The 10,227-nt window shown below is 40.2% G+C and overlaps 1 protein-coding gene across 2 annotated transcripts in view; it reads left to right on the top strand.

Moving 5' to 3' along the window:
* The window catches only part of acp2 (acid phosphatase 2, lysosomal), a 100,172-nt gene that overhangs the window by 59,990 nt on the left and 29,955 nt on the right, over positions 1-10,227 (top strand). For both annotated transcript variants that reach the window (XM_034677948.1, XM_034677949.1), the window contains one exon: positions 5,932-6,015. In XM_034677948.1, the coding sequence (XP_034533839.1) occupies positions 6,013-6,015 (3 nt within the window). In that variant the 5' untranslated portion in view covers positions 5,932-6,012. The remainder of the gene's footprint in view (positions 1-5,931; positions 6,016-10,227) is intronic.

The following is a 10,227-nucleotide window of genomic DNA, read 5'->3' on the forward strand; positions in this document are numbered from 1 at the left end:
CACGATTGAACTCCTCACCACATAATCTTGCACAAATGTCAGGGGAGACGAGGACAGGGAGATCCTGTTCACCTAAATTGACGAGCACCAAATATTGCGCGAGGCTTTCAGCCTGGCAGGGCAGAGCCAGACAGTACCCAGTGACCTTCAACTAAAATTAGATCAGCTTCACACATCACTGCCGTCCCACAGTGCGATTTGCCCTCTTTTCTTTACCTGTCTAATAGCTGTCAGTCCCTCTCCCCCTCTTTTACTCTGTGCCAGAACACGCTGTGCCATAACAGCTCTCCCTTTGTTGTTATGAAATTGAATTTCCTATAAATCCCTGACCTGTGTTTTCATCAGACTGGCTGGACTGCTGGCTGACCTCAGCAGAGGTCTTGCTTGGTTACATCATGTGGTAATAGCAGAGGGGTGGAGAGGTCGCCAAAGCAGCGCTTCAGTGGCCGACACTCGGCCTTGGTCATGGCTGAGATAACAGCCGTACATCGACGGCATAAGTGAAGCAGATGCACTAAGGAGGCCAGGGTTAGATCTCGATCCTTGATACGGCAAAGCAATTATTTACTGATATATCACTGAGGTACCTCTCACCACATGTTTGTTTCAATTTATCAGTCAATACGAGTTTTAAAGAGCTGGTCTGGACCGTTCTCCTTGTTATGTATTTGCACAAACCCAACATGGGTTAGGGTTGCAGTTAGGGTTCATTCTTGTGTATTTACCTTTCTTTATCACTTTCTCATTGTAAATGTACAACTTTTGTCCTCGTGGCTGTCACACGCAATGTGTTTCAGAGTTAAAAACATTTTCAGTTTCATATTCGTATGTACTCCAACATGCTACTGTAACTTTCTCTTTGCCTTTGTCTGAATAATTATACTCCAGGTTTACCCAAATCAAATTGAACTCTGTTGTCAGTCAGGATAAAACACAGTCGTTGGGTCCATCATCGGAATAGTGGGTGGATTTGGGTGTGAACGGAAGCGTGGGCTTAACACCCCACTCTCTTCCCAAAGCTTCTTTCCACTGACACCTAAGCCTGTCTAGATTGGCCGATGTCCATTTTGCTGGTGTTAAATCTGGGCGCCTCTTTTGCCGCCACTGGTCACGCCATCATGACGTTTTCATTTATGTGAACGACACGACCGCTCCCTTATTCAAGTGATTTAATTCTTTCTCAAACTGCATTGAAAATTGACCAAATGACTGCTCCCCAAAAGTGAAACCAAAACATTTAGAGCTCCTCTACTTAGTCATAAAACCGACCTCCTCCATACAAACAGATAGAACATTAGTCAATCTTTAAAATATATATGTATATTTTTTAATTGCAAACATAGTGTCTGTTCATTAATCTTAAAAGTTTACCTTATTCGAGTTATTTGATGTTATAAAATAGGTTAACATTTTCATGAAGGTAATTCTTAGTTTCAAATGGGAACTACATTCTTATGGTAGTCTGGGATGTGGGCGCTGTCCTTACGCCTCTTGTAGTATCTATATGTTTCCCTTTGGCCTCATTGTTCCATTGAATAATATTGATTTGCTATTTTTTTATAATTTATGATGTTTCAATCAGCTAAAAATGTAACCAGGGAAGTATTTTTGGGCTAATAAAGAATTAAAATAATTTTTTAGTCAAAGCCCAAAGTAAGCTAGCCCCAAAGTGCCCATTTAAACATGTGTGTACGTGATAAACATTACACTTTGCATTCAGATTATTCAACATAAATCCATCCACATTCACAACTCTGTTAAAGGTCACCATTCAGCACCTACATTTGAATGCTGAAACATGAATGAGTCATTGTTGTATCAGTCAACTCATCGCTATTTACAAACTCAACCTACCTGTCTCCTAAGCAAACATAACGTGCTACTGTATGTGTTATTATACAAATGGGCGTTTGACGGCTTAAGCATTTGTTTGAGTGGCTGATGCAGGAAGGATGCCATGGATCCAAATTTGAAGTGCACCTCCTCACCCTGTTATTGTGTAAATAACATAAAGCTGCAGTTTTCCCTGAGAAATACAATAAACATGTACCCAGCTTATCATGCCGACATAGTATTGCTTTTACAACAACACTACAAAGTGTGCAGACAAAATACTCAGTTTAACAGCAAGAATTCACAGAATGTACATAATAGACTAAACACTGATTTGCATTTTGCTGCACACCTGCAACTAGAAGAAAACTTGTTTTTAGGGCTAAAGGACAAAAGACACACTGTCCCTGTTGTGTCTTATTCATATATAACATTTATTTAATGAATCATATCTCATATCTCCCTTTTTTTTAGAGCGGTTTGAGGAGACAAGTGCATCAGTAGTTCATAAGTGTGGAATAAGTGTATTACAATAATGATACAATAATAAAAGTGCATATTACATTTGATTTGTCCACTGAGCCTTATGGACTTTTTTAAAAATGCTGTGTGTCATCAAAAAGCGCAGTGGTGTCATTATTACACATCACTATAAGTTATGTTTCAAGACATGGTTCTGAGTTAAATATTCAAAGAACATCTTAAGGATGTTATCGATTTAAATAATGTTCCTTTATTGTGAACTCTTAAAGAAAAAAGAACATTTTGTCTTTAACATTCAGAGGATGTTTTGATAATATTCTTAAGCTAACAGACCGGTTTTGAGTTTAATATTCAAAACCAAGTGTAGTAGATCGATGTATGAACATACTCATGCTAGCTAATGTGCTCTCATATCATTATAGCTGAACATACATCTCATATTACGCAGGCTTAGTCGGCTACAAATAATTAGGGTCACGAGAGTATGGGGGGCAAGAAAGTGCAAACTGCTTATTTTTGCCCCAAGACCTCCAAATGAGATAATCCAGCCATGCTTCTGACCCTTTAAGCTAGCTCTTGAGCTAATCTGAGGAGTATTCCTGCAGGTATGTTGAAGGTGGAGAGTTAGGAAACACACAAGTAGTCAGTCTGCCTTTTGCTCTAAATGTCTTGACGTTTAAAGACACATACATAATGCACTTTATGCTGCCAGGCTCCTCTCCCTGTACGGTAATTATCAATCACGCTGTACTCTGAGCGTTGTGATTACTGTAATCTTTCGGCAGAGTAGTGTTTCGTTGAACTCTACGACCGATAACCGCTCCCTTCTTGATGGCTCGCTTGCTGTTAAAATGTCACAGCAGAAGCCAACACATACAGTATCAGCCGCCGTGGAGAGAGCACGACAGGGCTGATGTAGCTTATGCAATGTTGTGCTATCACGGGCCCCTGCTTTAAGATAGATACTGCTCAAAAACAACTCATTATGTAACATTCAAATTAATGACAAGGCAATGTTCTGAGGTAGTGTGACATCTTGTTGGACAAACTTCGATTCAAATCAAGGACTGGTGCCAAGTGCGTAAGCTGGGGAGTTACATCCAACCTATGGTTAAATGGGACATGAGCTTTGAACCACTTTACTAGTGAGATGACCGACCAGCCTGCCTGCTCGTTTACCTTTATTAATCTCTTTATCGCCTTTATTCTTTTACAATGGAATCTTATTTGACAGCGAGCAAACACACAATCCCACTTTTATTTCACCATAAAGGCAGCAGTTCTGATTATTTACACCCCAATTACCTTCATCGACAGGGAGGCATTGATTTCTTTGACACAGTGTTTAAGGTGCCTTCAAGGACCGCAAATAAATCACAGACACGACCTCATTCATGTTGTTTACTTCTCCGTGTTACTGGTATGTTTTCTGTTTTCCTCAGGCCGGGACTTTGGCCTGTAGCGCGCTGTGCCAATCTGAGACACTTGGCACGCTCAATAATCCAAAAGCAGGGGTGTGTCGAGGTGGGTGGCATGGGGTGGCACTGCCCTCGCTTTGAAACGGTCACCCCAGATGCTTAGGCTATTAGGGGCTATTTTCTTGTCAGAGGTGGGACTTTTTAAAAATCAACTCTTCAGGACCATTAAATATTATTTATAATTGATTTATTTATGGTTTTATTATACATAAATCAATCCCTATATATGTGTGTGTATAGAAGCTGTACATTATGATAGCATGACAATGAAAACACAATACATCACAATAGCATCAGATATGCAAAATAGTGCAATGTGACACAAATTTCAACATGCTTATGAAAATTCAATTCAATTTCTATGAAGTCTGTTTTGCTAGATGTGGCTAAAAATTACTTACTGTGCCTTTAATGCAGCTATCGTTGGTCTTTTGTTCCCTTCTTCTTTGTCCTCTTGTCACTTATTAGTATTTCTTAATGTTTTAATTGTACTCTGGAAAACATTAAGAAAAAGTCACCTAAACCTTAAGATAATGATGGCTGATGGTTGATTTTTGTCCACTTTTAACATCAAATGTGTTTTTTCTTTACATCGAACATTGCAGTTGGATCAAATTCTCCTCCATGTTCCTCTGATGTTTTCAGAGCAGTCTCGCTTTAATTGTTCTCCGCAGTGAAACTGGTCGACCCTATTCTTGGACCCGAGCCACAGTTAGCTGTTTCTATAACAATAAGCCGCCTGAACCCTTTTCACCTCCACTCCTCTCTCACTTTCCTTTGTAGGACATAAACAAGCGGACTTTGAAAGCTAACGGCTCCACTCATAACACATGCAGGCGTGTCTTATTTGGTTGTGTAAGCATGAGGTGTGAAATGAAAGGTCATGCTGTGTTTACAACACATTCTCCATTGAGATAATCTCTTGGCTATTTTGGTTAGTTGGACACCTGGCTGCAGCCTCTCCTAAAAACATTAAGGAGATGTTAAGTGTTCTGCTCCTGATGTTGATTCCAAGTCTCTGATGTTGCGTGTTTACAAAGAGCAAGTGCACACGCGGGTCTCTTGCATGGGGCTATTTTGCAGGATTTGGTTGTAAGGTTTTGGGTGCAACATCTTTGCGTGCAACCGCTCTGCATTAAGCCCCTCCGAATGTGTGTCTCCAACTCTGTCCTGTTCTGTAAGCTTTAGCCTCATGGCTGGCATGTTTGACGGATGATTTACTTGGCTGCTGCGCACGCAAACATGCTCTCGGTGTGACCTCAGTTTTGTTGGTGGGTGCTGTGCTGCTGACTAAGATTCCTATAGGCACTAACCCAGTCCCACTAATAGGATTGGGCAAGGTTTCAAACTCCTGCAGACAGCTGCCGGTGAAAAGTTCATATGGGACGTATAGGAAGCAGTGACACCTTGGAATGGCGTGTGTCCCTGCTCCAAAAAAGATGCTAGTTTTGAGGAAGTAGATACAGAACTATTTCTAGTTTTAAAGTACACAAAGCCACATTTTGTTATCATAACTCTCAAATAGGACAGCTTTAGCCTTGCAACAGAATGTAGGTCCATGTGCCACCAACAGAAGAATGAATTTCAGTGATATCTAGCTCAAATATGAGGTTTTGTAACGCTGTATGTTGAACTAGAACACAGCATACAAAGCTAAAAGATTGCAACAGCGGTCAAGCTCACATATTCCTCACACATGTGCTCTCCGTGTGCAGACAGGCGTCTGTTTTAACTTTCCTTACACTGTATGTTTATGTGGAAACCCTACAAGCCACGGCTCATTGATACCCACTGTGGTGGTGAGTAACACTTTTCTGAGGATGTTTATGAGCCGGCTGACCCAGTCCCTCTCCAGCGTGAGGTCATAGATTAGCAGAAAACAATTCGATGTGTTCCATGAATAGAAACCTCCGGAAAAATGTATTGACTTCCTGTGCATGTCGATAAAGGCCAAACATATGACAGGAAGACGTCAGCGGTGCTTATTTAGCCATCACGAGGGGAAATTTACATGTATGGATCTGCAAAACACACCTTAATCTCTGGAGATTCTGCATAATGTGTGAATATTTTTATATCAGAGTGTTGTGGTTTTTATTTGAAGTACAAAAATATCTTCCTGTGTTATTGTCTGCAGGAAGAAGGTCCAAGTGGAGAGCAGAAAGAGGGGGAACCAATCAGCTGTAACATAATCTTGGAACCCAATGGCAGTCATCTAATGGTGAGTCAGCTTTAACAAATGTCTTTTAACAGCTAGCTTTTTGCTATTGGTGTCAAACAAATGCCAATGGTTCCTGAGACTGAAAATCCATCAATCCCATCAAGCCATCTGCATCATGGGGACAGAGTTCTATGTTTTTCTACTGTGTGTGTGTGTGTGTGTGTGTGTGTGTGTGTGTGTGTGTGTGTGTGTGTGTGTGTTGTCAGCATGTGTAAGCTAATCGAGCTCTTATCTTTCTTGTGGGGTTGTAAAAGCTCAGTTATTGGCCATAAAAGTTCACGAGCAGGACACAGTGATCTCCCTCACGGACGTTAACACTTGTGTGAACAGTGAGTGTGTGTGTGTTTGCGAAGCTTACCTGTGTGTAAGTAGGGTTATGCTTCCTTTGGATGCTGCCCCAGGAAAGGCCATATCATTACGCTGTTTGTCTATGTGTGAGTCAGTGTGGACATCTGTGTGTGGTGTGTGTGTGTGTGTGTTACACTGTGGCCCAGGTAACACTGGAACATGTACTTTCTGATAGATTAAGCCTTACATAACTCCACATTCCGCTCGGCAGGTAAACAAGCACCAGGATTAAGGGTCAAAAACAAGGGTGGCACCAGCTCAAGTAGGGACCCAGACACCCACATGCATACAAACTCTCAAGCTGTCATCAAAATCTGCATGGCTCAGTTATCATCCAGCCTGTAAGCATCTATTTGCAAAGGCAGTTAATTGCCGTGGAGCTCAGTGACAGTCTGTGTTGAGGTCGAGGAATGCTGGAAGAATGTTTGGAGAGTGAAATATGTTGAAGACACGCCTTAAGAGTTTAACAGTGGAAGAAAAAACTTTGGTCAATAAGGAAACACTTGAATGTCTAAGCCTATAAGCACTAAACCCTCTTCAATAATTCATTCAATAATAAATGCTGCTTCTATTTGATCGGTATTTGAGCACGACAAACACAGGGCGAAGTACATACTTGAGTACAAGTATAGATAGAATACTGGCGATAGCATACTGACGTTAGAATACTGGCGTTACAATACTGGCGTTACAATAGTGGCGTTAGTATACTGGTGTTAGCCTGTTTTTTGTAACTTAGCAGTACAGTGAATACCAAATGTTGGAGTAATGTCCAAGGTCTTAAAAGGAATTTGAAAGCTGCACATAGAGCCTGCTGTCTTGACAGGAGCAAGCACGATGTAATTCATTCATTCATGAACAAAACAGTCACGCCAATGGAAAGATAAGGTAAGAGAACTTTATGGTACCCTGAGGCATAAAAATGTTGCTACACACGCTGAGAGCTGCAGCTGTTAAAAGAAACATGGCTTAAAGAGACGCGGACAGACAGGTGACGTTACAAGACTACATGATGTACATTCATGTTAAATGCACTCACGGTCTTAAAGCAGACATCCGCATTCACGCATTACGGAGAGTGTCGAAGCTTTAACACGTACTGACACAAATCACTGCGCTCCGTTTAACGGAACAGCTGAGAATAGGCTCAGCGACAGGCATGGAGCTTCAAAGCCGTTGTTACAGATGCCGGACCCTCGCTAATAGATTTAAAGAGATGAGATTAGACATGAGAAAACAAGATTTGGATGCTGGTAACTCAAAGAAGATGTGGTACAGCACGTCTCTGAGGTAAATCAGTCATACGGTCAGTGAACTCATTAGTTATGTCATTTAACAAGCTCATTCTAATAGAGTTAATGCCTTTTTTATATACATAATTTGACAGGTATCATATCTCTATAAGTACAGCACAAAAGTTCCCTAAGTCACAACATATCATATTCAAATAATAAGAAAACGCCAGCCCAATTCATGTAGCAAGTCACATTAGCTGGCTAGTGTTTGTGTTTGATTTATAAATTTAGACAAAAAAAGTATGTACTTTTCTGAAGAATTGAACTGTAATGACTAGTGGATTAATAATGTCAGTAGTCAGTCGAAAAAGTTTTCTCTGATACTTTAATTTCCATTAAAAGCAATCTGAAGTGCACCGTCAAGTCCCTGTCGCAATCACGTTATCTAGCTTGTGTAATCAGCAATCACACTTAATATTTAATATCCGAATAATACTATTCTGAAGAGCCTGTTCCAATTTGTGTTGTAATTCAAATCACGTTAGCTAGCTGTTTAATATTGTAAACTAATGAAAACTTCTCTTTTCTGAGAAAAATGTTAAAATAATTTCAAGTAAAGCTACATGATGTACATTTTGGAGGCTATCTTACTTTATTACGTATTGCATCTCAGGGTTTATCATATAAAAAAATATCTTTAATACAATTTTTATTTTTCAACCTTTTTTCTTACAATTGCCAGAATTTGGCCATTTTGTAGAGAATAGAAGAAGACTATAAAATGTGCATGCAAGAAAATATAATGACGCAAATGGAATAAGGTGAATGCATAATTCAGTTTTGCAGAATTATGCATTGAAGCATGTAAACAATGACATAGTGTGTATCTGTGTTTGAGTGTGTGTTTTATGGCTTTTAGGTCAGCAACAGTATCATCCCAAATCCAGTGAATCAGATTGGTTGTGTGCAGCGGGCCGCCCGCCCTCAATGTTAAACTGCCATGCTCCGCATTATAGGCTTAAGCTAATGCCTCATTAGCATCAGTGTCTCACTGACTCTGCTCTTAAACAGCCTCCTCCTCCACCACAGAGGACCTGTTAGCATCACTGCCAAGTGCGCAGAGCTGGAGGCAACTGGAGCACATTCTGCACAAAGGCATGCTCAGGAACGCCAGATTCGTGAAAGTAAAATATGTAGGCTACACACAAAGAAACGTGGTGAAATTCTGACATTAAAGGTGTGGCGTCAAATATCTGGAACATTCAGCACTTACAGATTAGTTATGCTGCTTAAGGGTGTGTTCACATCAGGCATCTTTGGTTGATCAAATTCCTGAGTGTTTGCTCAGCGGCACCTGAATGCAGGTGGCAACAAATTACAGCACAAGCTATATTTATGATATGTTATAAGTGATGTTTATACAAATAGATGCGTTAAATAATAAAAAATGTGTGCTTTATGGTAATTATCTCAGAAAAAGCTCTTAAAGGATATCTTTACAGCTCTGTGTGCCTTCAGTTTTTTTTACTATCTGGCAGTAAAGGTCAGAGACACAGATGGAAACATGGATAAGCTTACAGGGTTTATGTGCATGACTGCATTTGTGCATCAAAGTCGCCATGACTCTTAATCTCGCCTTGCGTGTATTGCTTTTTGATTGTGACTGTAGAATGCCGTGCTTGAAACTCTGATGTCATGCAAGGGGGGCTGCTTCCTGACACGTGTGGATTATCAGTGTGCAATGGATTTTTTAAAACATTTTTTATGCAGCTTTTCGGTGAATTTAAAGAGATTTGCATAATTACAGGAAGTGGAGCAGGAAGTCTTCTTTTCTGGAACAATTATAGCCTAAATGACTTAGAAGCTCTTGGTCCTTGGTCCTTTTTGGCAACATCAGAGGGACCTAAAGACCAAACTGAAATGTATTATGAATCCATTTTTTTAAATTAATTAGTCATGGAAATTCTGCTATTGCTACCAATCAAATGTATGCACAGCCAGAGGAAAGTTTGAACTTTGGAGTAATCTCCAAACTTTAAACATTTCTAATTCACATCCTGCCTCTAAGCCATCAGGATTCCTCTTCAACATCCTGAGGGTTCAAAGTAAATTGTTCCGAACACGTCATCAGCATCTAAAGGTTGTGCAAACTCAGTGTGTGCAAAGCGGGGGAAAGGTGACAGCGCTGTTGTCATACCTTGGATTTGCATATAAGCTATGAGCCAGTGTTTGATTGGTCTGCGATGTTCAGCCCGAGGCCTGCAGTGACTCACATAGGCCAGCGTGCTTGAACCCGAGGATCTGGCCTGTTTTTCTCATCATGAGAACTTAGACTCAGAAACAGAAAATAGCATGAGATCTGATACCTCTGGTTGACACGTATGGGTGATGCTCCTAACTTTAAAAAAAAGGCATGCAAAAAATTTAGAGTGTAGAAAGTGAAGCAGATTTATAAGTTTCAGTATTTTGGGTGAGCTAATTTAAAGCTTTCAGTTCTGTATTTGGGGTCTTGCATATTTCATCTTTCTCTTTTGTATTGAACTTGTTGAACTTTCTGATTACTGTGATTATATAAAGTACATTTTATCTGCTTATTTGTATTTTTGTTGCATGAAAAATACCACTTTGC

This window comes from Notolabrus celidotus, chromosome 24 (assembly GCF_009762535.1).
Source record: "Notolabrus celidotus isolate fNotCel1 chromosome 24, fNotCel1.pri, whole genome shotgun sequence".
Lineage (NCBI taxonomy): Eukaryota > Metazoa > Chordata > Actinopteri > Labriformes > Labridae > Notolabrus > Notolabrus celidotus.